A 27,345-nucleotide genomic window follows, 5' to 3' on the forward strand; every position below is an offset into this window, starting at 1 on the left:
TTCCTCAAGAGGTGAATTTGATTTGACTGAATGCATAAATACATAAAGTACATAAGGAGTAGTTTCTTTGATTTTCATAGAGTTGTTTATCATTAATCGAGACAATTGACATTCGTACACCGATTTTCCAAAAAAACAATGGGAAATTGTAATTTATTAACTTTTTTTTATAAACAATGATATTCTACATATTCTTGGAAATCTCTAGAATAGACACAGTACGAAAAGATCAGGTATTTTGTATAAGTGAGAAATCAACAAGAAAAAATAATAAATCGATAGAAATACAGAAGCAATAAGTATTCGTACAAGTGTTACGTTTTTAAAACTTCATTTAAAACAAAATCGAAATTTACATTAATTTATAAATAATTAATACTTTGTGGGATTTCCTTTCGATTTTATAATTACTGCAACTCTTCTTGGCATTAAATTAACTATCATAAATGTCGATGTTATTCGAGGTGGGATCTTCTTTTATTCCTTTCTTAGAGCATTTTGTAAGTCTTTTTTTACTGGAAATTTAATGTTTCCTAATGTCCACGAAGCAATAAACTGACGTACTTATGTTACAAATTCTACCGTAAATTGTTCGTCATAAGAACTTATTGCTTCTATATTTCTACCAATTTTTCGTATTTTCTTAATAATTTCACAAATTATATAAACTAGTAATTATTGCTTGAACTATATTCTAGAGATTTCCGAGAATATGTAGAATATCATTGATTATAAAGAAAGGAGTTAATAAACTACAATTTCACACAAAATTTTTTTGGGAAATTGATGGATGTACGAATACATTCTACACCCACTGTATGAAGATATAGACCGAGCCTTTATACCAGGGGTAACTGATAATCGGTGATCCTCAATCCGTTTTTTCGGAACATTGAAACTAATATTAACCATTCTGTAACACTATTTTCCTTATTTAATATATTCTAGTATGTGCATAATAATAAAAATACTACAGTCTTTTCTATTATCTTTTAAAACCAAATATATAAGATTTTTCATTGCAAGGAAATTTAGAAATATTCAAACAATCTTGCATTCTAAATATTAAATTTTGGAAAAGATTACTTATTTTAATTATTATATAGTAAATTTTATAAAAGAATGTTAGAAATACATGCTGTTGACACCAAATATTTATGTAACAATGGAATATTACCGTTACTTACAATTACGATACTTTTGAAAATGAAAATATATACCACATGAGAGGGAGACAGCATTTTTGTATATTGAAATCGATTTACAAATATAAATTGCTTCGGTTTGTCTCAATTCAATTAGAAGAACCTGTACTGATGCAGTACAAATTTGAGAATATTCCCTAACACCATGGTGTTTGATATTCTCGGTTTTTGTGTGTGTGTGTTGAGCGCTGTCTCTGTGTGTGTGTGTGTGTGTGTGTGTGTGTGTGTGTGTGTGTGTGTGTGTGTGTGTGTGTGTGTGTGTGTGTGTGTGTGTGTGTGTGTGTGTGTGTGTGTGTGTGTGTGTGTGGCCGCGTGTGTGTGTGTGTGTGTGGCCGCGTGTGTTTTTCAAAATCAACAATCGATTCGTGGTTCAGTTAGTCTTGTACGAATCCTAGAGCGCGCCGAACGACTGAATTCTAAATTCATTAAACCTTTCACTATTCGTGCGGTAATATTAAACCACCTTTTTGTTCGCTCTTTCTGTGCTATAACTCTAGCAGAAACAATAAAAATTCATTAAAAATTCATCCCCCTAAAGGTTAAGGGCATCAATTACAAACTGCGTTAGTCTTCGCGTATTTTCCTCCCTTTTTCCCCATTTTCGAACGCACTCGAGACGTAACCCAGCTCTAGAAATCCCCTCCAAAGCTAAATGGAATAGTAACATCGATCAGGATTGATCCAGTCTCCGAAGAGACCCTTGAAAAGGGTTAAACGAAGAAGATCCAAGACGACCCTCGATAAATTCAGCCGGGGAACCCCGCGATAAATCTACTCGAAACCCCCGATAAATCTTGAAGAAGCACCCGAACAACTCCTGTCATATTTAACAGTTCGAAGTTCACAGGGACAGGTTTACAGAGTTTACCAGATTCATGGCGACCAGATTACCCTGAACGGCACCGATTCGTTAGTTACTTGCCAAGGAGCCGAGCCCGCGAACTCTTCGAAAGCGTAAACAGCGGTAGGAAACCGATCATAAATCCGATTCTTTATGGAGATTAGGGGAGGTCAGTCGATTTGCTCTTAATCTCGCGTAACATCCTCGCGTTGCGGAGGAGGAAAGTAAACGAGAGGAAGCGAATCGGCGCCGCGGTGTCTCGACGCCACACCCTATCGACCCCACAACCGCTCTCTGACTCCAACAAGAACTTTACGGTAGGTTTGCGTTTACACAGCTTTCTGAACCCACTCGAGGTCGCTCAGATAGGTCGACTTTGACGAGGATTGTGACACGTATATTAAGCTGGCGTAGCCATTTCAAAAGGCCAATGCCATTAACACGATATTTTTTTGCTATTTATTTCCTAATTATTTGCTAAAGAATTAATTTTTTTGCTCCAGCCGTTTTCGAGAAGCAACGGCTATGCTAGCGTAATACTAAGCTAACGTAGCCACTTATTGTATCTTTGTAAGTAACAGGGATATCAATTCCATTCTTGCAGCATATTTTTTTGCTAATTATTTGTCCTCGATCCACCGAATATTAATTTTTTTACTGTAGTCATTTTCGAGAAACGATGACCGCGATAGGACAGCGTTAATGTAGCATAGCCTAAAAGCTGTACAATGCTGATTGTAGGTACACACAGAAAAAAGAATGAAAGATTTGGTTGAGAGCAAATAAATAGCAAATAAATATGCCGCAAGAATTGTATCGATATCTTTGTTCGGTACGGAGACGCGACACTTGGCTATGCTACATTATCGTTGTCCTTGCGCGGTCATCGTTTCTCGAAAATGACTGCAGAAAAAAAATTCATATTCGGTGGATTAAGAGCAAATATAGCAAATAAATATGCCGCAAAGATGTCATCGATATCTTTGTTATGTATTATGATGCAACATGTGGCTACGTTAGCTTAATATTCAGCTAGAGCAGCCACAGTTTTTCGAAAACGGCTGGGCAAAAAAAATTCATATTCGGTAGATTAAGAGCAAATAATTAGCAAAAAAATATCGTATTAAAGGGCCAAAACCACTCTAGAGGCAGAGAAAAGGACCTAAATTTGACAATTTATTCTGAGAGTGTGACAAATGGAATAGAATTTCTTTTTAGAGGGTTTATTAACAACATATATTGAAGAACGAAAAACAATTTTTTTATTGTCATTTTCATACAAAATGGCGGCGACAGATCCAAATTCGATCCAGATTCGTCGTCGAAAACAGCTTTTTTGAAAACACCTCCACGGGAGGACGGATTTCTCGGCATCTATGAGTCATGGAACAAAAACTAAAGAAAATTTATAATCTATATACAATTGGCTTTAGAAGTACGTAGCGTTTTTTTTCTTAATCAATTTTTGTAAAAGTGGCGCACTTTTTAAGCAATGAATCGACTTTTTGACCTTAAAATGAGCATTAAATTGTTTATAAAAGAAAAAGTTTACATTCAATCAAACAACGGCTACGTACTTCCAAAGAGAATATTGTTGTGAAGCTACCGTAAAAATGTTTAATCGCTCCATGCAATAGTCATTGAGAAATCCGTCCCGCGTTTAAAGTTTTATAAACACTTTAATCGCGCTCTGAGGCGCTGCGACAAAATCTATAATTGAACCTTTTAACATTTGTTTGTCACTATAAATCAAATGACGTATTATTTTTATGACCCTGAAATATCGATTAAGCAAAAAAATAATCGATTTTTTGAAAATCCTAGAGTGGTTTTACCCCTTAATTTGGCATTGGTCTTTTGAAATGGCTACACCAGCTTAATATACGTGATTGTGACGCCGCATTCTTTTAATCAATTGCTAATCGAGCTCGCGTTTGAAAATAGAGGCATTTGCAGGAATTTATCCGAGTTTACAAGAGTTTATGAAAGTTTACAAGAGTTTATGAAAGTTTACACGAGTTTAACCGAGCTCGCGAAATTTATAAACGCCCACAACTCCTCGTTTTCTTTGCAACGTTCCTCGGAAACTTGTACGAAATTCGCAAGTTTATAAATTCCTCCACCTTTTATGAAACGTTTATGAGGAATGGCCCAAATCTGTGCAATCTCGAACGTGTGCAATGTTCACGAAGAATTTGTACGGTCTGTGCATCTATATAAATTAATAAACGTGACGACAGCGTTTGATTGAAATTCTGGCCACATCTGTATTGCTTCCACAGTCTTGGTAAGTGGCGAACAAACTTTTCTAGTACGTTAGGTTGTGCACGGCAGTGTTCCTCTAACTTTTCTGACCACGGACCACTTGGACGTGACACATAACTTGGTGGCCCACTGGCTCTTCCTAAAACCTCAGTTTATAGGACACATTTTCTAGAAAGAGATGAGCCTACTGTCTCAGAGTGGTTAATTAAAATTAAATCGATCGAAATGTGCAATAAGCACGATAACGTTTTGTTATCGTTATTTAAATAGGAAACTGAAATTGTCGAGAGTACTTTTTGTGAGACTGATCTACAATAGGGGTGCATTATAGGCTTCGAAAAACTTGACTCTAGTAGCTGCTTGTTTATTACATAAAATTAACCTACTAATCTAATCAAGCACTTGTTTTTATAATTGGAAATAAAGTTATAACCTGAATGAATACATATGTTTATGTATATAATTATATATTATGTATTAATATATATTTATATATAATTATATATAATAATTATATAATATATATAATATGTATAATTATATTATGTATATTATGTATTAATATATAATTATATAATATATATAATATATGTAATTATATTATATATATTATGTATAATTATATGTTATGTATATAATTTCATATATTTTTACATCCATATGAAAGAATAAATGTAAACAACCTATCAGTTACCCTATATAATAAATAGTTAATTCCTGTCTATTTCAAACTTTGACTTCACCTCTCGCCATACTAGAGCTTTTTACAAATTTCTAATCGAAACTCTCCCTCGCAATGGATTTAAACTCCGCCCTTATTTGTCAGCAAAAACTTGCCTTCGTCTTCCTAACAAAGTCAATGACGTAACTCTATCCCCCGCGAACGTACCCGTTGATGTCAGAGGCGTGCTCATTAGGTTTTTTACGGGCTTCTCGTTTAAAGAACTCGCGAGGGCGTTCGTCGCGACAGAGAGGAACAAGAAAAACCGGTCCACTCAACGCAGCGACGTAAAACGTACCCTTATGGCAACCGAGCGGAATTGAACCAGCACTTTATGTTGGCAATTCGCGCATCCATAGCTTATCGGAGGTTTTGCGACTGTTTGTCGGCCGATTGGCAAGGCAGAACCGTAGCTGGTTGCGTTTTTATGTCCGCGTATCACTTACCACTAGCGCCGCTTCCTGGAGGAATGCCCCCCCCCCCTCCCCGAAGTGGGACGAATCGAAGGAATTGTTTGACCCGGAAGGAGGTCTTTCAACCCCAGGGAAACAATCCCAAGCTTGTTCATCTCATACGATGAATATTTCAACGTTTGCTAACCCCTGAAGGGATGTTTTGAGGCTCGAATTTTAACGAAATTGTTTCAGGGGTTTATTTGTTTTTGGAACGTGTTCTTTTATTCTCCTTATTTTTGTCGCGAATCGCGATGGAAAATTGCTTTAGTGAGTTAATTAGTCTGTGGAGGCAAGTAAAATGGAAAGGATTTCAACCCTTAAAGTTGGGTCTCTTTTATTATTTAAAGGTTACTTAAACACGTTCAAAAAATTTGATAAATATTATAGTTTAGAATATTTTACATATTTTAAGATTGAAATAAAATGTTTCTAAACGTATATAACGAATATTAAAAAGGACTCCTGCTTCGTTTCATCTACTTCTATAGACTAATTGAAACAACAATTTTCTAAACGAAATTGGACACGAATAGAATATTGCGTCATCATCTTTTAAATATTATATCATCTTTTAAAAAAGTCTTTCCAATACCTACAATTGTAAAATGACGCCATGAATATGAAAACGAACACATCTACATATAATATTTCTTCGAAAATTCATTTCCTATTAAAACAGTGTTATCCAATACTTAAAATTGCAGCCCCAGCCCCCGCCAGAATTTACCTCTTACTTAATTCACCGCAGTGATACTCGCAAACAAATAATTAAGGTTTTAACGTTGACGTTGGCCCCGTGATAAACGAGCGCGTACTTGAGACCGCTTTTGTTTAAAAGGCATTGTTTCGGACTCATAACTTTATAAGTACATGACGCAGACGCTGTACGCTCGTGGTAGCTGTAAAATTCCAGGCCATTAACTTAGCATTCGTTAATTTACGCGTCCACGGGGATGCCGCGAAGACACAATTAATTACGAATGGCCATAACGAACCATTCGCCTGTTTTTATTAATGGCCGCGGGCTCGAGAGTGTAAACGTGACTTCCCCAGCCACAAGACGGCGGCCAGGACCGGGTAAACTTCGAATTAACGACCTCTTGGTGGAACGTTCTTCAGTTCTCCCTCTTTTCGTTCTATCATCTGGAAAAATCGCGACAGAATGGGTTGTCATTTAAATGGGAACGTCGAAATATCTCCATTGTTTGGACGGTAATTGACGAAACTTCTGGGAACGACCGCGATAGGATGCGTAACAGTGAAAATTTATAGTGATTTACAGTCAGTGTAAGAAGTATTCGTACAGCAACCAATTTAAAATAAAATTAATAAGAAAAGAAATACATAAGAGGTTAACATTAAAAATAATAAACTTTAATTTACGCAAATACTACTCTAAAAATATGTAGGAACGTTGGTTAATTACTTCTTCCCCTAAAATTTACTAATAAAATAAATATATGAAGTATTATTTCGAATCGGTTCCTGTACGAATACTTATTACACTGACTGTATATCGAATGGTCCTTCGAACCGATTTCTTAGAGGTCTAGTGACAAATTTAATTGTATATTCTATTTCTAACAAAGCGAATAGTCTCTACGGGACTCAAACAGGTGTACAAGGCATTACTAAAAATCACCCTTGTAATTATTATGCAATTAGTGCTGCCATAGTCACGTTTGAATAGAATAATAGAATATCTCTGGCTTTGTGAATGTAATGCCTTCCAAATTCCCGTTTCATTAATATTAAAGGATTCATGTTTTATTCCAGGTAATGATCAGAATTGTTACCCGGTCACTTATGTACGATGCACGAATCATTAGTGATGTAATTCGTGAATTATTCGTACGCGACACAAACTGAAACAGTGCCGGTTAATTGCACTGAGCGACGCCGGCGAATTTCAATAATGCGTTCATTGTAATTCATGGACTGTTTACATTATGCAGTAATTTTAGCAATTTCGATAACGCGGATTCGAATGATTACGTTTACTATTATAATATAACATCAAACGAGCGAAGTAAAAATAGAGATTTTGACGAGAATCAAAAATTCAGACGCGAGCCTAGTTTCGTCGTGACTGCTCGGCTATTTGCATAAAATACTAAACGCCCTCAAAACGCGACGCCTTTAATTTCGCAGGAGTTTCGAACGGGAGAACCGTCTCTTAACCGCGGGAAGAGAAATGGCGGACGTCTCTCCGAAAGATGTACGTCCGTTGTCTCAGAAGTTCACCCTCTAGAAATGTCGTGTTCCACGGAAGAGGCTTTCGCACGCGTAACAGTTTCGTGTAAAATTCATCCTGGGAGAATATACGAAGCAACTCTAGAAACTACCGGAAGCTGTAGTTCTTATACGAACGAAAACACGCGAAATTGATAGGGCGAGAAGCTGAATTCCACTGTTGTTCTATTTTACGGTGATAAAATATTATGATTTAAACGTGATAGATTAGTTATTCTAAAATTGATTAGTAGACTGCGGAAGTTTATGCGAATGCATATTTTTATAGGAAATAGTTAAAAGATTGGGAGCTAGACAGAAATTTGTATTGAAATTAGAGTACTATAAAAATAAATTTTTTATTTTGCATATTTTGCATATTTTGCATATTTTGCATATATATATTTGCATAATACGGAAACTGGAAACTATAGGTTTAACGTTAAGTGAATCAATAGGAATATATATGAATAGTGTAATACATTTAAAAAGTATTCCTTGTGAAAAAAATGTAAGAGAACTAAACACACTAAAAATTTCAGTAGTAATGATTTTGGCCAAACATCAAATTATTATAATACGCCATAGTGAAGCGTTGCACCACTGAATTCGTGCCAGACCAAGCATTTCTAAACTAGGGAGACATACCATATTCAGAAAACAGATTCATTTGTGTAATGAAATGAGTCATCCATTTCTGTCGCGGGCTCTCGGACTAATAAATAAATCACGTCAGAAATTAAGGATTCGTTCGACATTCACTCATCCAATCATTCGTGTCCAGCGAGAAGGATAAATGGCCGTCAAAGGAACACGGGAAGCTTGCTAGTCTCTACGAATGGAGAACGAAACGATTCATTTCTAGGAAGCCACTCCGGCATACAAACGCGGTACCGTTGTTGTTGTTTTCTTCTCTTCTCTTCGTTTTCCTCGAGTCCTCCGGCGCGGGCGTCCTCGGATAAATGGAACACGCTCGTCCCCCGTTCCTATTTTCTTTGTTATCATACAATCTCACTCCCTCCCCTTCCAGCTCCCTTTTCTTTATTGAACACAGACTGCAGCTTTTAGCATTCTCCGTTGGGGGAAGAAATGTTTCCACGAAGAGCGGTTTATAAACTGGAATCGACAGCTTATCGTTTTGCCTTTGCGCTCGCGATTTGCTGCGGATGTAAAGAGGGCGGTGGGAGCAGGGGGGGTGAGGGTGTATATGCATAGAACTTGTACCCTTTGCTGGAGACGAGAGTTGACGTACGATTCAAAGTGGAATATATACACTCGAGGTTAAATTATTTATCAAAGAGTGTTGAGAACTAGGTGATGGCTCGAGGGTGGAAAACATCGTTTGAAAGTTGGGGGGATGTAACCAGTAATTGGTATAATCTCGAGCTTTAACGAATTTCCGGATGCTTCATCCCTCGACAATTTTTATTTCAGCTTATTTAATTGGAAGATTTCGATCAGAATGCGTCCAACGAAACGTCCGTTTGCAATAAATGAAATGCATTCTTTCTCGCAGGCGACATTCTGCGGTTACAGCAAGTGGATTGTCGTACAGTCGCAAACTGCGAGTAGAGCTCAGCGAACAGGATAAGGCTGCCAAAGCTGGAAGACACGTAGTCGAAACGAGGGCAAACAAAACATTGTGCTCATTCGCATAGAGACAGCGCAGACCGAAACAGCAAAACACTGAGAAGGGGGAGAGCCATTTTCACAGGGTAGTCTAAAATTGGAGACTCCGTAGAATCTGCATGCGCGTCCTCATCGAAAGTCAACGAGAAACAACGCGCGTGCGAAAAGGTGGCTTGAAAGCAACCTTCGGACCTGCATGAACAAGTGGCGTGCGAAATACGAGGTGTCCCAAACAGGTACACGGAATCAGCTGTAACAGAGGGACAAGGAATCAGGGAATAAGGAAATAAGGAATCAGGGAATAAGGGACAAGGGGATATGAGATACTGTTTGGGAAAGATATGATGATAATCAGAAGGAAGATTTTCTTAGCTGGAAGGTTCAAGGAAACCATAAACGTAGCGAGGATGGATCTTAACATCATGAAGAGGGGGGTGTTGCTTGGAGGAGATGTAGGGTTCTTTTCCCAGTTTTTAACCCTTTGGACTCGAGACGTGACTCTCAGTCACCACTAGGTTTTCTTTAGGTTTAATTTCTTTGCAACTCGAAGTGCGAATAAAATGATTGTCGTTGAGGCAAAGGTGACCTGATTCTCAAATCTCAAATTAGAGATCTCATTTTCGATGTCAATATAATCTTAGTATTCGTGGCAATAGAATGCTAAGAAAGCATCTCGAGTTGCTGGTAGATCCCAAAAAAAAGGCCTCGAGTGCAAAGGGTTAAATTATCAGTTGGTAGTTAGGAGTCGTGTTTAATTACACTAGTTTACAGCCAAAATGTACATTTAATGAATAAAAAATGAATTTCGAGCGACATATTTACGCCTGTTGAAATTAAAATTGAAATTAAATGTACAAATTTTTCCATTTTGTCAAATCAAATAGAATAACAATATATATTCCATACCCACTTTTGCATAATTTATTAGCAAATCTTCAACAACTTCCTTATAATTCATACTCTGCCGAGCCAAAAGCCCTAAACTATTGAGCAGCGCTATCAAGGATATTGGGATGAAAGAATGTTGGGATGGAAGAAATATTCGTGTTCTATTTTAGCCGAAAAAAGTCAAAGTTTCTCATATATATTGGCTCGTAACACTTAAACTATCGAACCGATTGGAAAATAATGTTAAAAGCTATTGTTGGAAATTCGATTACCTTTAAAATGGCGTCTTTGCGCGACTCAATCGGACGTTTCTAACTCGAGATATGGCCTAAAATGTGAAGGTATGTCAGAACAAAATCGAAAAAAAATTCAAAATTCATATAAAAAAAACCTATCCATAGAAAAATTTTTTGTTGTGATTTTCGAGTTTAGTAGGCCAAACTACATAAAAAAAAAATTGTGGTATTGAATGTACATTTTTTTTTTATTTTATAAACTAGTGTTGTTATTGGAGACACTTTAGACAGATGGTTAATGTGAAAGGAAGGAAGCTATGATATTGACGTCTTCGTAGGGACACCAAGGGGAGCATCGAAGCATTGTAAAATAATTAAGCAGTTTCTGCAATAGTCAAGAGTGGTCAACTATGGTCAGTACCAATTGACATGAGTCAATTGTTGCTGGCACAGTTGTTTATATTGCACTAGTGATTAGTCACATACTCAGCAATTTCCAAAAAATATATATTTAATTGTTTCGCCACGCGGTTCGTCGTACAGAGATCTTACATACATAATGCGCAAAAAGAAACGGAAGAAGAAACAGGAAAACGCCAGTAAATACTCTAATTTGCGCACAGATGGCATGATTGCTATCATTACCGTCTTCATACCATCTTATGCGCCTTATTTAAATCTGCTATGGTGATTAGGCTACCTAACAGTTCCAAAAGATGCCCAGAAGACACGCTACGTATTGGGTTGTCCAGAAAGTTCATGCCAATTTTTAAGAAAAATTCAAAGGCACATTTCAATTTTACTATATATTTATTGAATTACGTAAGCACCATTTTGTTCCATAACCTCGCCACCTTCTAAGGGATGTATACGTGTTATTTGTTTTCAACCATTCCGATACATTCAGACCTGTACCACTTACCAAAAATCGACATGGACTTTCCAGACAAACCAATACTACTAGGATGCCTCCGACGTAAAACTGTTACTGCAGAGCGATAACAATTAACACCCCCTTGAAAGGTTTTGAAAAAACGCCACAAGCACATGACTCGAGTGCCTAGCCTCTGTGCACCAAGCTTTCCATCCCCAACAAATATTCCAAGTATCGTTTCATCCTTCGAAGACGAAGCGTACGCGATTTCTCCCATCGCGGAAAGCCCTTTCGGATCGACAAGCTGAACCAGCTCGCGAGTAAATTGCCGCCAGAGATCCCGCTTGCTTGTAAACGCGAAAGTATACAGTTAATCTCGTGAAGCCGCGAGGCGAGCGATACAAGCGCGACGATGGCGCTAGGGGGAGGCCAAAGATATAGTAAGACAAACGACATCGCGGCGGCGGTCGAAGGAAATGGGGCCACGAAACGATGGAAGAAGAAGATAAAGTGAGACCAGGAGGAAAAAGAGACACCGAGGAACGCGCCAGGGGTATTTATTCTGCGGCGAGGAACGCAACTATTTCATGGGTGTCGGATACCGTTGAAGCAACCCAGAGAGGACGTTGCCTCCTCTTCGGTTTGCCCACCCTCATTGGAAAAGCTGCACCGCCATTTACTATCCCGAGTTCGCGACTCGAACGTCTCAACGCTATTTATCCACTTTTCCTCGCGATCGCTGTGATTCTTTTACCCGAGGAGGATTCTTCTTCTGCCCGATAACGCCGTTGTGCTCTCTTTTTGGAAGCTGACGCGACGACGGGACTTTCTCGACGATGATAGACCGGAAGTGGGTACCAGACGTTCATAGCCGCGACGAGATTAGTTAGGTTAACTACAGTGGGTGTAGAAAGTATTCGTACAATGATCATTTTCCCAAAAAACTATGTAAAATTGTTATTTATTAAGGCGTCTGGTCACCCTGAGCGCTCGCCAGATGGGTACTATTCTTACAAAATTCATAAATGCGAAAGTGTAGAAAAAAATATTTTTATGTTTTGACACATACTAAAGAACGGTTTAATGAACACATGAAAAATTGTTTGAGATAAGAAAAAAAAAAATGGCGGCGATTCGAAAATTTTGGTGAAGGCCTTCGGTACGAAACGCGCGTGGGCTGTACCATCATTATATTCTTTAGGTTGCGTGTGAAAAAGAAAAAAAAAATATTAGATTATTTCTGGAGTTTGTCGGAAGAGAGTAGCAATTAGATTTTTTGTTACCATTAAGAAAATTATGGCGAGCCGAAGAATTTTTTTTGTTATTTTTCACTGAAATTTCACGAGAAAAATCGTCAATAAAAAAAAAACTAATCAAGTAATCGCAAAAATCCATTGCTACTCTTCAGAGTAGCTCTCTTTTAGAGCAATCGGACCGATAGTTTACAAGATTTACGTTGTACCATTTCGAAAAATATAGTTTCAAGATAATCCCAAAAGAAAGTAAACGAGCGGTCCGATTGCTCTGAAATTTGTACACACTATTTAGATACATTATCTGAAGAATATCAATGGATTTTTGCGATTACTTGATTAATTTTTTAATTAATTTTTTTTGTTTATTTTTTATAAACAATGACATTTTACATATTCTCGGAAATCTCTAAAATAGATAGAGTACAAAAAAAATAGCTATTTATGTAAGTTACGAAATTAACAAGAAAAAAACAATTAATCGATAGAAATGTTGAAGCAATAAGTATTAGATTATAAAAAAATAAATTAAGAAACTACAATTTCGCACAAAAGTTTTTTGTGAATTGATCGGTGTACGAATACAATCTACACCCACTGCATGTAATGTCGAAAAATTAATAGTTCAGGAGATATTTCAATTTAAATAATTTAAATTCTTAAGGCATTATTACTGCCGCTCTATGACGTCCTGTAAATAAACGCTAACGTCTTAGTACAACAGTAATGGTGTTGTAGAATTATTTAAATTGAAATATCTCATGAACTACTAATTTTTCAACATTACATAGATAGTACTTTTTATAACGATTGTCCAGCTGAATCGATTGATGTATCAAAAGATACCTCATTCCATTTAAAAAAAAACAAAATTGACCTTTATATGACCTTTACGCGTCCATTCACGGAAAAACTAATAACATCAGAATATGCTCCATTCGATACCATTCAAGCCTCCGCTGAAACATTTTTTTTTACGAGTAACAATACCGAGACAAACAAGATGTCAAAATCGAGTGAGACACCCTGTATAGTTCCATTTGAAAAACGAAACTTGACCATCATATCTCGTTAAATAACAAAATTAAAAGAAATTGCTTCTCTCTGAAACATGAGCTCTATTTTACCATGCAATTTCCATATTTGAAATTTTCCATTCAGCCGATAGTTTTGGAGTTAGAGCTCCGTATCACTTAGACTGGGACTCCCTGTAGATGGAAGGTTCTGGGATACTTGGTCAGAGCGATACTTCATTCCAGTGTCAAGAATAGAGACATACACCTTCGTTCATAAATACAGTCGGTGTAATAAGTATTCGTACAGCAACCAATTTAAAATAAAATTAATAATTTAATTTACGCAAATTCTATTCTAAAAATATGTAGTGTTACGAGCCAGGGCGATAGCGACGCGCGTGTGAGCCCAGCGAGTGGGGTAGATTTGAGAATTGAACCAATACGATTAATTATTGTGTATCAATGGTGCCGAAGGCTGAGGATAGATTAGACAATGCAGACGACTCTGACGTGAAGTCAGATAGTTGCAGGAATCGGTATCTCCCAGTAAAGGGTAACCGTAGGTTAGGGTGTTTGGTTGTTGGTTATTGGAGACAAATGCAGACGCCTCGGACGTTAAGTCAGATAGCTGCAGGAATCGGTATCTCCCAGTTAAGGGTAACCGTAGGGTAAGGTTCCAATTGTGAAGTTGTTGGAAAAAGTGCAGCGACTCTGGCGCGAAGTCAGATAGCTAGCTGGAATCGGTATCTCCCAGTAAAGGGTAACCGCAGGATAGGTTGAATTAGGGAATTCGGGTTGAATACACTGAGCTTAAATCGTATCGTTGATGAATACTACGCGTCGCGGATAAAGCCTCGCAACTTATTAATTTAATTGAATAATAACTCGAGCGGCAAAGTTATTATGTTGTGGAATCGTTACACGGGCTAGGATTGCTTGTTATATCGTAAAGTTTAGTAATTGACTTAGGAAACTTTGAATTTACACAAAAGAATATATATTCAGAATAACTATATTAAGTTACAAATGTGCAGTGTTGTGTTGTCGCGGTCGTGTGTAGTAAACGTTGAATTTAATTACCTAATTGTTGCACTGTGTTAACGCACTGGCGATGCGGGGGTCGGGTGTGATTCTAAATGCCGTAATAGATGAAAACCGTCTTCGCGGATCTATAAGGTTAACTTCATCGAAAGGGAAACTGAAGCCCGATCTCACTAAAGCACACTCTGCAACGATGGACGTGATGTGACTCTACGTAACTCTATCGTTCTAATCCCACGAGCAACGAAAATCGTGGGTTTATATACCCCTAAATGTTGGTGGGGATCCGTCGGTGATTTCCATATTTGGAAATCTGACGGTTAGGATTTTCGTGGCTCTGAGGTGAGCAGCTGCGTTCCCTGGGAAAGGGTAGATAAGAAGTCTTCCCACGCAACGCAAATCGAAGATGATGTTAAGAGTATGCAGCTGCAGGATGCACTCCAGGGAGACCGAGCTCCAAATTCCAGGAGGGTAGATAAAATAAAATTGATGAACGCGAATTTCGGAAACAAACAGCGAGTTTCTGTATACGTAACAGTAGGAATGTTGGTTAATTATTTCTTCCTCTAAAATTTGTTAATAAAATAAATACATGAAGCTTTATTTTGAATTGGTTTCTGTTCGAATACTTATTACACTGACTGTATGTGAACACTTACTACCTTCAATGAATAATTAATATACACCATACATTATTACTACGCAATTTTTTTAATTAAATTCTATATTGGATGTGTTAACTTAACAACATTTAATAATATTGAATGTTTCGAATGCCATGTTCAATTTTATAGAGTAACTATGGGATCGTTTAGATAGAAAAGATCATAAAGAATGTTCGATATATCAAAAACATTTTTTGCAAAATATTACAAAATAAATGAAATAATATTACTTCGGATATAGCGAAGAAATTAATAGCATCCAAGTTTGGTGAAAGGAATTTTAACGTTATACATATGTATGTTATGTTTTAATGTCATATTAAAAAAATTATTAACAAAATATATTTGCTAATGCAACACAAACATATCGAAACATAATTGCTATAATTGATATCAATCGATTCACAACTTTGATTAGATATTTATTTCTATTAAGGAACTGTCCACATACTTCTGAGCGGGGGTGTATGAGTCGTTCATTGCACAAATCGATGAACTCCATAAAACAAAAAGTTGAGAAATGCGATGGAACAATGTACACTTTTTTTTATAATTCCCTTTATAATATAAATTCAAATAAATACTGAAAAAAGTTCTTTCCTTTTCAGAAAAATTATTATAAATATAACAAGTTATAATTATACCAAGTGCTTTGACACTTAAATTTAAGATTTTACTAAAATATTTCAATAAAATCAATTTTAATGAATACCTCGATTTTCGTAAAATACCTTAAAATAAGAGGAATAGCATCATTTACGTTTATCAAAAATTATTATCAGATAAATTGCGAGTTAATGGAATATGTCGAAAAAGTTTGGCAAAGCCATGGCCCGTGGATTTGGGATCGCCAAAGAGATTATTTTTCCAGCCGGCAAAAATCAAACCTAATTGAAAAACGTCGAGTTCGTTTATCAAACGAATTAGCCCGTGCCAGGGAATTTACGTATCGGATCGATTCACGAGGATGCTTGCGTGTCTGGTTGTAATCCGAGTAAACTGTGTAGTTTTTCAAAGCTTGACTGAAAAAATTCGCGTCCCGATTGCTGGTTGAATCGCGAAAATGCGGTAGGAAATTTGAACGCGTTGCACACGAGACCGAGGAATTCAATTAGCATGAACTGTACCCCGTGTTACTGGAAACTGTACACCTGATCAGATTATGAACACCACTGGAGCGAATTCGACATCGATACGACATCCATAGGGATTTCTGTTGAAGCCCATCGTGAAATGTGTAAATATTTCGGAAACAAACATTATTTAAATTGATACCGACATTTCTGGGGCTTCATTGGCATCTGTGTTTGTTATTTAAAAAACACAAGGAATTGTAATTGAATGATGCGATGATAACACGAGTATTTTCGTGTTCTGTTTCAGGTTCTGCACATAATAAACGAAGTTCTGGAGCCAGTTCGCCCGAATTCCGCGGAAATACCGATTTACAGCCCAAACGCCTTCGAATTCCTGAACCAAAGCGAAAACCTCGATTTGGGTTCACACCGAGTTCGGTAAGCAACAATTTTGGGCCCGATTAACGATTTCTCTAAACCATTTTTCTCACAAATGTTCCATTTTGGAAATATTTGGACTGTTTCCATACTTTTGGAGCACCTTGTATGTACATATATATATATATATATATATATATATATATATATATATATATATATATACATGTGTTATACATATGCATACAAATGTAATAATAGCAATATATGTATATAAATTATATTATGTCCGTTTAGTTATTCGCTCATAAATTTATATTCTCCCATCTGGATTGCGTTATTGAGTTAGGTTTTCTTAAAAAAACTAAAAAACTACTGGACCGAATTAGCACAAAATCTAATCAGCTCTAAGTTAGATTGATACACATCGATTGCATCATCGATGATTTTAATCTCGCTATTAGTTTTTTAGAAAACGTTAACGAAAAATTTGTTTACATACGTACATACATACGCACACACACACGCGCGCGAAAAGTTTGTTAAAAATAGACTAAAATTACTCCAATGACCTTGAAACATGAAGATCTGCTAAAAAATCGATTTTTCATTTTAGGAGCAAATACAATAATTTCCCTGTAAATCGGGCAGTTAAAAAAATATACATTTCGAATTGAGTAACCTCCTCCTTTTCGAAGTTATTTAAAAATATAATTTCAATAGCACCTATACATATAAAACGTTGCATTCTATATCAATATTTTGCAAATGAATCTTTTAACAAACCAGGCCCTGTTAATAATATCGTCACAGTTACCAATTACGCGGCACTTATTTTCTAACAATGTCTTCTTGTTCAATGTACCTCGAAACGAGTGATTGCACGACTGCATTGTCCACCGAGCCATCCCGATCGGAACACAATCACGCATTGACAAACAATCACGCTTTGATTGCACGTCATATTCGAAAACTTCAGCAAAACAAGCGCGCGTTTATAGAAAACTATTGTCAGACATCGCGTCTTTGTTTTACCATCAGCTAGTGCGAGGCATATCTCGAGTCACGGATTTTTATTGTACAGGGTATTTCCAAATCTAATCGTCAAATTGGGGCGCCGGTGAACGAATAACGCAAGGCTCGATACCTCGGCCAATATCGATTCTATTGGAAATTTTCATGGAACAAAAACATTTTCCATGTAACTTTTATTATGTACGTTTTTGTTGTAACTGTAACGATAAATGGTTTTGCGCCACTTGTCCTCGTAGACTGTAAACAGGGAGCTTTGAGTCGATATTTCGGTAACTATCGATTCTATCGAAATATTGTACAGAACTAAACAATTTTTAAATTTAACTTGCAATAACTTTTGTTATATTTGTTTCTCTCGTAAAAGCAACAATAAACGAGATGTTGCTTACGAATTCTTGAATTCATTTCTCATATTTTTGATAGACGTTTTCGGTACTTCTCACGTAAACGGGGCTTTTCTTCGCAACATCCATCAAAGAGAAAAAAATTGGAACGAAGAGAGCGTACCGTACACTCAGCTCGTTGCAATTTCTACAACTGTCTACGTTTATTCAGTCGGCGCTAATGCTACGTGATACTTCTTAATACTTATCAGGAACAGTTTTTTCTTCTCGTAACTCCTAAGTAAAATTTACTCGCCAGGTCCAGTCACGTTCGCCCAGGAAGATGAAGATAGAACCAACTTCCGTAGTTGTGCCCGGGGAACTTCGACGCTCACTTTGTCAAGTCTTTATCGATGTTTAAAGGCACGGGCGGCCCGTGGAGCTTGCCATCTGAGCAAGTAAAACTTGAGTGAATTAGCTTCGTTCCTCCAAAACTTCTTTAAGCTTTGCTGCATTTCATTTACTGTCCCGAACGAACGCCGTTCTCGGTTGTTCCGACGCGACGTAAAGCATCGAGGTTTAGGAACTTCTTTAATATACTTCCATAGCAATTTTTTAATATAACATTCCCACGAGGGTACGCCATCTTTATAACATCCGGCAGTAAACTCCATTTTCTCGAGGTTCACGCGGTCTGGACATTTTTGTATTTTGTTATTCGTTAGATATTTGTAAAATACTTTGTTTGCTATTTCTTTACAGTAACTAAAGCATCGAAACTATGAATAAATTTACTCGATGCTTGAAACATCGCACGATGGTAGTTTATAGATTTTTGGAAAATTTGATATGTAGTCGACTATCAGCATGATCGACATTTAAAAATAGTTTAAAAAATGCACGTACATATATAGGCAGGGCCGGCGCAAGGCAGGTTCACCGCATTCGTCGGAACCCGGCCCCGCGTTTTAAAAGCCCCGTGGTCTACGAAAATGACTGAATTAAAAGGCATCGATTTTGATTAACTTTTTACAGACTGATGATACCATTAACAAATGGAAGCAATTTTTTCTGAGATGCAAGACATTTTTTCAGTAGCGATGATTAAATTGAAAGGAGTGACAAAAATCATCAAAGTATTATTATTTAATATTCATCTTATACAAGATATATAGCATTTGTAAATAAATAATTCCTCGTTGTAAAATGTAAGTGTAGGATTTGAATGTGAATTCAGGCCCCGCAAAATTTTTGAACCCGGCACCGCAAAAGGTCACGCCGGCCCTGTATATAGGAGAGGTCACCTGATAATAATTAAATAAATTAATAATGATATGTATTTATATATTGGTCCTACATTTTTCGACATCAAGAAAGAATCAAGCTCGAATTGATCAAATGTAGTGTACGAGGCTCTTGACAGAGGCAAGCGTGATGAATGAAAGTGGCAAATTCGATTAACGCTTTAAATTTTGTTGCAGGACCTTCCGACAGCGGGTCGTCAAGGAAAAGAAAGAGGAGGTATTCAAGGCGGATGGACGTTACACCTTTCTTATCCCTGTTGAGTTGGGTTTCAAGGTAAGCTGCTTAGCAACCTACTCGTATCGATCATCCCGAAAGTACCTTAATATCGTCCGTTGCGAAGCCTTCAAAAGATCCAGACGAGGACGATGCGTTCCTCTCGGTCATGGATGGCGACAAATTCTGATCGATTTCACTCGAGAACCAAAAATTCGAGTTACCTCGCTCACTCATTAAATCACCTCTTGATACTTAGCATATGGAACTAAACCTTTCATTTCTCACAGTATAAATTTCCATAGCGCATAATACTAATTGAAACCTTGCAATTTTATTTATAAATAAATGTTTCTTGAAGTCTAAAACAATCCACTTTCTAATTACTATAGTTACAAAAATAGCGTCCCCCTTTAAAAATTAAAATTATTATTATTAAATCCACCCATAATACCTTCCTTTATAAACGATATAATAGAAATTTTACGATAGTCGACGACTTCCAACGCATTGCGCACAATTTTCCACGGTGGAAAACCGGAAATTATTCGCAGCTCCGTTACGCTCGCGTCAGAATGTCACGCTGCATCGTCGAGATATCGGATACGGGCTCGTGCCTCGATCATAGACCGTCTTGCCGGACTGTTATAAAAGGGAAGACCGGAATCGAGTTTCGGGCCTGAAAAGGCTCGTTCCGTTCATGTCGGGAGCGATCGAACCGTATCGAAAAGCACTCGACGCCGTGGCTCGCCGTCGGAGCTTTTCCAACCGAACGACATCGATGCCTCAATGCCCGGGACGTAAGGAACCGGGCTGCTTTCTTCGCTCGAATGTAAGGTCGTCAATGTGGCCATTACGGCTGCGGAGCAGGAAGAAAGAACGGGTCGAATTAATAACGGAGGGCGAAATCGCCGCTGGCGAATGGCTTTTGTGTTTTTAGAAAACGAAGCTCCGATGGAGAAAGCTCCGAAGGAAAGTCAATGGGGGAAAACGCGGAACAAGGAAATGTTATCGAGCACTTGATACCTTTGGAAGAAACAGATCACGAGTTTGAGAGGGAATACACAGGGTGTCCCAGCATCGGTGGTACAATTGAGGTGGGAGTGATTCTACATAAAACAACAAATCGAAAATAAAGAATAAAATTTGTTCATTTGATGTTTCATTCTCGAGAAAATTGGTTTTGAATATTCAGCGAGTACACGTACACGTAACTATGGTTTAGATGGATGAATCCCGATACAAGTCATATGTATGTTTACGCATGTGACACTTATAAGTAATACTCATATCATTAGTATCAAGATGATGTGATGTATTACTCATTTCTGTCTACGGATGTAGAGTGAATTTAAAGTCTGTATTGAGATCCATCTATCCAAGCCATAGTCAAGTGTACCCACCCGTGCTCGCTTAATATTCAAAACCGATTTTCTCGAGAACGAAACCTCAAATGAAAAAATTGTATCCCTTATTTTCGATTTGTTTTTTCATATAGAATCACCTCCTTTTCGGTTGTACCACCGATGCTGGGATACCCTGTATAATCGTAGAGTGAAGATTTTACTTGGTTCATTTCTGAATAAAAATAACCCTTGTGTTTATAAAAGTATAGTAACTGACGTTCGCGAAAGCCACCGTCAGTCATTAGAACAACGACACGTGGTGTATTTTAAAACGTGCGAAAGAATATGGAGCTACGATATGAAGAGGTGCAAGCTATACTATGAAATTTTTGAAGGTCAACTAAGGTCATTTATGAAGAAGTGTGCCTATAGAAGTCTGTTTCAGTAGACTGCGGATCTTTATGCAAAATAAAATCTTCGCAAACGTGCCTAGAAAAATTGAAGCTATATAGGAATTTATTTTATTCTGCAAATATTATAACATGAACTTTACTTTCAATCTTTTTTATATTCATGCACATTGTTTGCATTTTGTAGGTTCTCGCACATTTAAATTTCCTATAAATGCATAAAGATCCGCAGTCTAATGATCAGTAACGATTTGATAATACACGATCTCAGAAATAAAGGGAAAAAATGAATGTATGTAAAGGTAGGAGCAAGCTACAGTACGAGGTTTTCGAAGGTCAACTGAGGTCAGTCATGAAAAAGACTGTTTATATTAGGTGGACTGGAAAGTAATGTCGTTTCTTTTACATTGAATTCAAACAAATTGTTTATAAATTTCTATTTTTAATTATTAATTGTATAATCGCTCCCGTTATTAATAGCCTTTTACCATCTAGTGTGCAAATTGCCAATGCCAGATCGATAAAAATCAATGAGCTGATGAACGATAAACAAGTATTTAAAATTGCAAAAACGACATTATTTTCTGGTTCACTTAATAGTACAAAATCCTTCAAGAGCACCACAGTCACAAAGGAAACAATGCCTAAAAAGAATGTCTATGATACAAGATTATTTAACGCCAACCACGAAGAATACATTCTAAATTCTAAACGCGAACTGCGAACGCGATCTGATCGGGTCTCAAACTGGCTTAAAAATGCGCGAAGCCAGAGGCCATGACTTCTCATGTTCCTATCCCCCTCCATTCCTTTTTGTCATCCTATTCCTGAGTCTCTGTCCCTTTCTGCTCCTCGTACATCCACTATCCAGAGATAACCCGAGGCAATTGAATCCTCCGTGCAAACAGCAATACGTATCTTACGTCGTACGAAATCTCAACGTCGTTTATTTTCTCCATTTTGCTTCTCGTCCGATTATACCTTCGAGAGCATGAATCCTCAGCCCCCACCTCCAGACCGTCCCACATTTCTGCGTTATAGAAACTCTTGGGCTTAATGGTAATATTAATCTTCCTTTTTGTTCGAGTTTCCGGGCGGCGCTCAGGTATTTTCTAGCATCGTCTAGACTTTACTTTACCCAACCCCCCTCCCCTGCAACGCTCCAACGGATTCTTTCTTTCAACTAATTCCGGATGCAGGGCCGCGAGCCGTACGTGCCTCCCAGCATCGCGGAATTATTCACGATATCATGTAAGATGTAATCACGTAACGTAGCTACCGACGAAACGATTTCGTTCCTCCTGTTTTTACCCGGTTTCCACGCCGCGAGGAAATTGCCTGCGCCGAAGGAATAAACTTCTTTCATCCCTTATCTCCCCCTCCGGCCCACCCCTTTTCCCGTCCATTTGCTCGCGAATACAGGGCAAATAGAATGCGCGGGCCGATAGTTAATTACCGCGCACTTCGAGACCATTGTTGCCCCTTCAGACTTGCCAAGTTGTCGAATTTCAACCTTGAAGCACCAGCCTCGTCCTGGGTAATCGTGCCCTTCGGTTTGACGGGATCGATGCTGTTTGGACGACGGAAGGATGTTGGTTGAAATAGTTTGAGGGATGACTGTGTTGGATGAACCTTGAAATGTGTTCGTAGCAATGAAAATGGAACGTGAAAGTGGAAAGTAAACATAATGGAAGATGGTAACGTTTTAAAATACACAACGACACGTGGTGTATTTTAAAACGTGAAAAAGAAAATGGAGCTACGATATGAAGAGGTGCAAGATACAATATGAAATTTTTGAAGGTCAACTAAGGTCATTTATAAAGGAGTGCGTCTATAGAAGTCTGTTTATGTTAGATGATCAGTAACGATTTCATAATACACGATCTCAGAAATGAAGGAAAAAAATGAATGTATATAAAGGCTGGAGCAAGCTACGGTACGAAGCTTTCCAAGGTCAACTGAGGTCAGTCACGAAGAAGACAGTTTAATCCACCAAGTAATTTCCATGTGACCCTCGGCACACCTTCTATCAGCTCATTCCACGTCAAGAAAAAGTTACTAACTAAGAATCTCCATCGATCAATTGGTCGAAGAGTCCCAATGCGACAAAATTTGAATGCAAAGTTGCTTCCACTCGGGATTATCAAGCCTCGACTGCATCGTTTATTGCGATTTACTCTGCACACCCCGTAAAATCCTAGGGTAACGAGAACCTTCCATCTCCAGGCTCAAAATCCCGATCACGGGAAACGGACGACATGCTTTATCTTTGTCGCGCGAGACCGTTGTAACAACGCCGGCCGTTAATACAAATCGCGTGCACCGACGTCCTCCGTGTGCCTTATCACGAATCGGAAATCAATCGCTCATGGCGAGCTCATCCTTTACGAGGGTGAAGGGGAGGTGGTAGCGTAACAACCTTTACTCGGGGCGCAACGGTAACGAGGAGCGTGTAATCATCAGTCCAATGAGTCGACGAACACAAGGGGATGGTTATTTCGTGCCCTTAGACGGCTGGTTGCTTTCGTTACCCTCGGATAAGTAACGTCGAACTTGCGCCCTTACGGTGCGTCTTTGACGTCGCCGTTCGCATCCGCGGTTTTACCCGATTACACCGTATTATGGGGCCGTTTACATGGACCCTGTTTGTATCGTGGCCATGGCGAATATTCGCGAGGTAATCTACGCTAGTTTCAACAGGGGGATGAAAAGGTTGGAGGAAGAAGGCCGGAAACTGCGGGTAATTAATGGGTCGTAATAACTCATACGGTTGCGTTCATTAAATATTGTCGTCTATGAAGAGTGGATTTTCGGTCTCGAAAAATCATCGACCCTTGTTTAACCCTCTGTGAGCCGAATTTCTTTTGCAGGTAACTTGTGACGCATATGATCTAATATTTCAGGTTGATGGTGCTGGCAACCATTCATGATATTATACAGGGTGTTCAGGCTATTACTAGCCAGCATTTTTCTTGTAAATGGTACATATGACAAAAAAATGAAAGAGAAAAAAGTGATACTGTTGTTTATGTGCATTGTAACCAGGTATATAGATCTTTTGTATTTGTACTATTTTCTGAGAAATGAAGGCGACCTTCAGTTTTTTAAATGGAATGGTATATTTTTTGTACAAAAATATGATAGAGCATCGAATCCTAAATAAAAAAGTATTGACCTTTATTAACCCTAAACCTCATAGATATCGAGTAATTTCACTTTATCACTTGAAAATGTTCTTAACACTTTGTTTACCGGGAGCCTATTTATAGGCTTTTTAATTCCAGTATTTAGCTTTTTGAATTTATTTACTGTGTTGGTGGTTGTCTACTTACAGTAATCAATGTTTGTAAACAGACATGGCTTTCAGCGTTCCCAGTAACAGTATGGAGGAATTATTGTCAGCCTAGATTGGCATATGCTACTGTAGAAAATTCTTTTTAAATTAAAGACTGTTTCTAAATAGCCTGGTAGATAAAGTGTTAACGTAATATCAAGATGGGGATTGAAACAAGTGTACTACGAATTCTTCCTAAAGAAAAACATCATCCCTGTCATCTAGCACTTCATCAGGAGCTCCATGCTTGTACACATCGCTGTCCTGCGGAAATCTGTAACAAGATTGAATCTCCATCTTCATATTACGTTAAGAAAATTTTCAAGTAATAAAATGAAATGACTCGTTACCTATGAGGTTTAAGGCTAATAAAGGTCACTTTTTTATTTAGAATTCGATACTCTACCATATTTTTGTATAAAAAATATGCCATTCCATTTAAAAAACTGAAGGTCACCTTCATTTCTCAGAAAAGAGTATAAGTACGAAAGATTTATCTACCTGGTTACATTGAACATAAAAAACAGTATCACTTTTTCTTCTTTCAGTTTTTTTTCATATATACTTACGACGTATTTGTTATCTCGTGAAAAAATTGAAATTATTTGGAAAAATGTTTGATATATTAGCCTGTGACCTGAAAGTTACATGAATTCATAGAGGGTTAATGATAAATGAGATTGCTTTGCAGGTCAGCCACTCGTTGTTTGTGTAATCGTTTATCTTACACAATTTTTCTTATTGTTACATTCTTCCTGAAATATTCAACTATATAATTCAGCGAAGCGATTACCCTCGGTTAATAATAATGCTGGCCTCAATACTGAGGAATGCTACAGCTGAAGCGTAGAAAAATTTACCAGAGAATTCCTTTAAATCAGAACTTGTACGAACGGAACCCGTATAATGTGTAATCAAAACAAAAGAAAATGAAAAATGGAACACTTCCGAAGCAAGTCGTGAAACAGTTGAGAAACCGTTCAATGGACAATCCAGGATTAAGCGCAGTCGAAAGGAATTCTTTCAGGCGGGAACCCGTACAATTGCTAAACTTCGATTGGCAACCCCTACAGCTAGGAATCCATAGAGTCTACAGTTCATGGAGTTACGAGTTGATCGGAAGTTTGCGTTACTCGATACTTGCATAGTTAGCGGACTTGATGGACAAATAGGTTCTCAATAACATCAGGTCAATATCAGAAACAAGAAGGAAATTAGAGGTGGAGTTCTGGAACAAAAACTCGACCTTTCCCCGGATTACTGACACTGTCAAGGTCGGATATCCTTTCAGTTATCCGGGGATTGCTGTATTTGGTTAAGGGGCGAGTCTGGTCCAGCTAATGTATTTTTCTAATGCATATAATTTCCGGATATAATTAATTTTTGTTATTGAAACTTGTTTTACATAGCTCGCATAGCTCATCGAATTTTTATCCGATTCACTTGATTCAACGCTTAAATTGAAGGTAATTAAGTTTATATGCTCATAAACCTCGACTCTTAATGAATTATTAGTATAGCATAAAGTTATTGCAAAATAACGGCCGACATGTATCGTTCATTTTCATGTTTTTTGCCGCCATTTTTGCAATTAACAATTTTTTTTTGCAAATTGAGGTTCATACGCATTTTACGTACCTACTAAAGAAAGGATTTTCTGATTTTACCCATCAGATGTTTTCCCAGAGCTCCACGTATCCCACTGTTTTCACCGAATCCTTTCCTTGCGACTACTATATCTATATATGTATACATTCAAATTAAATCTACACTGTTAAATTTTCTTCTTTGAACGTCCTTTTATATGTAAAAAAAGTTTCAATAACAAAAATTAATTATATCTGGAAATTATATGCATTAGAAAAATACATTAACTGGACCAGACTCCCCCCTTAATGGAGCGGAGCTTGATTTGAAGCTACATTTAATTACATTTCTATTGTACACGTTTCTATTGTAAAGTTAATTGTTATTTATTAAAGTTCTCGTTATTTCGTTATGCCGAAACTCAACAATATTTATGAATAAAAATTGTAATCTTCTTTATTTTTCTTTTGCAGCCAACCCCGAGGCCAGAAAAGGTTGATCGCGTGGTAATCGACGGTCACGTGATTCCTAACCACGTCCTCTTCACAGCACCCACACCTGACAATGTACCCTACGAGACTCTTGCGTTCACGGACAATGTCAAGGTCACCATTAGCTTCCGCAAGGAACACGACAAAGGTAAGCCTCGTTTAAACAATAAATAAATAAATATTGACTATTTGTCGCTAAAAAATTTATTTTAGCGATAATAATGCCATCCCTATAGGCATTCTTCTACAAAACGAATATTTAAAAAAATTGAACCACTTTCGAAAACGACTGTAAACAAATAAAAACCTGGCAAGCTTCAATCTAATAGCTTAATAATCTTTCAAACATAATTGCCAATTAAACTAAAATTGTCCACCTACTGTGAAATATACATTTCGTGAATTAATGATCCAGGGATACAATGACATAGATTAAACAACATTTTTCACTCATACTGACTTTACTTTTTACGCTCCTATTACGTACCAATACTAATCTCGCTAATTGGCAATTAGCAGTACG

At 37.5% G+C, this 27,345-nt stretch overlaps 2 protein-coding genes across 5 annotated transcripts in view; one reads left to right on the plus strand and one right to left on the minus strand.

Moving 5' to 3' along the window:
* The window catches only part of LOC128873916 (fasciclin-1), a 452,986-nt gene that overhangs the window by 333,057 nt on the left and 92,584 nt on the right, over window positions 1–27,345 (plus strand). For all 4 annotated transcript variants that reach the window (XM_054117922.1, XM_054117924.1, XM_054117923.1 and 1 more), the window contains exons 4-6: window positions 16,705–16,835; window positions 19,615–19,711; window positions 26,805–26,970. In XM_054117922.1, the coding sequence (XP_053973897.1) occupies window positions 16,705–16,835; window positions 19,615–19,711; window positions 26,805–26,970 (394 nt within the window). The remainder of the gene's footprint in view (window positions 1–16,704; window positions 16,836–19,614; window positions 19,712–26,804; window positions 26,971–27,345) is intronic.
* Window positions 1–27,345, minus strand: part of LOC128873917 (origin recognition complex subunit 3) — a 112,036-nt gene that overhangs the window by 26,838 nt on the left and 57,853 nt on the right. The window lies entirely within an intron of this gene.

This window comes from Hylaeus volcanicus, chromosome 3, assembly GCF_026283585.1.
Source record: "Hylaeus volcanicus isolate JK05 chromosome 3, UHH_iyHylVolc1.0_haploid, whole genome shotgun sequence".
Taxonomy (NCBI): domain Eukaryota; kingdom Metazoa; phylum Arthropoda; class Insecta; order Hymenoptera; family Colletidae; genus Hylaeus; species Hylaeus volcanicus.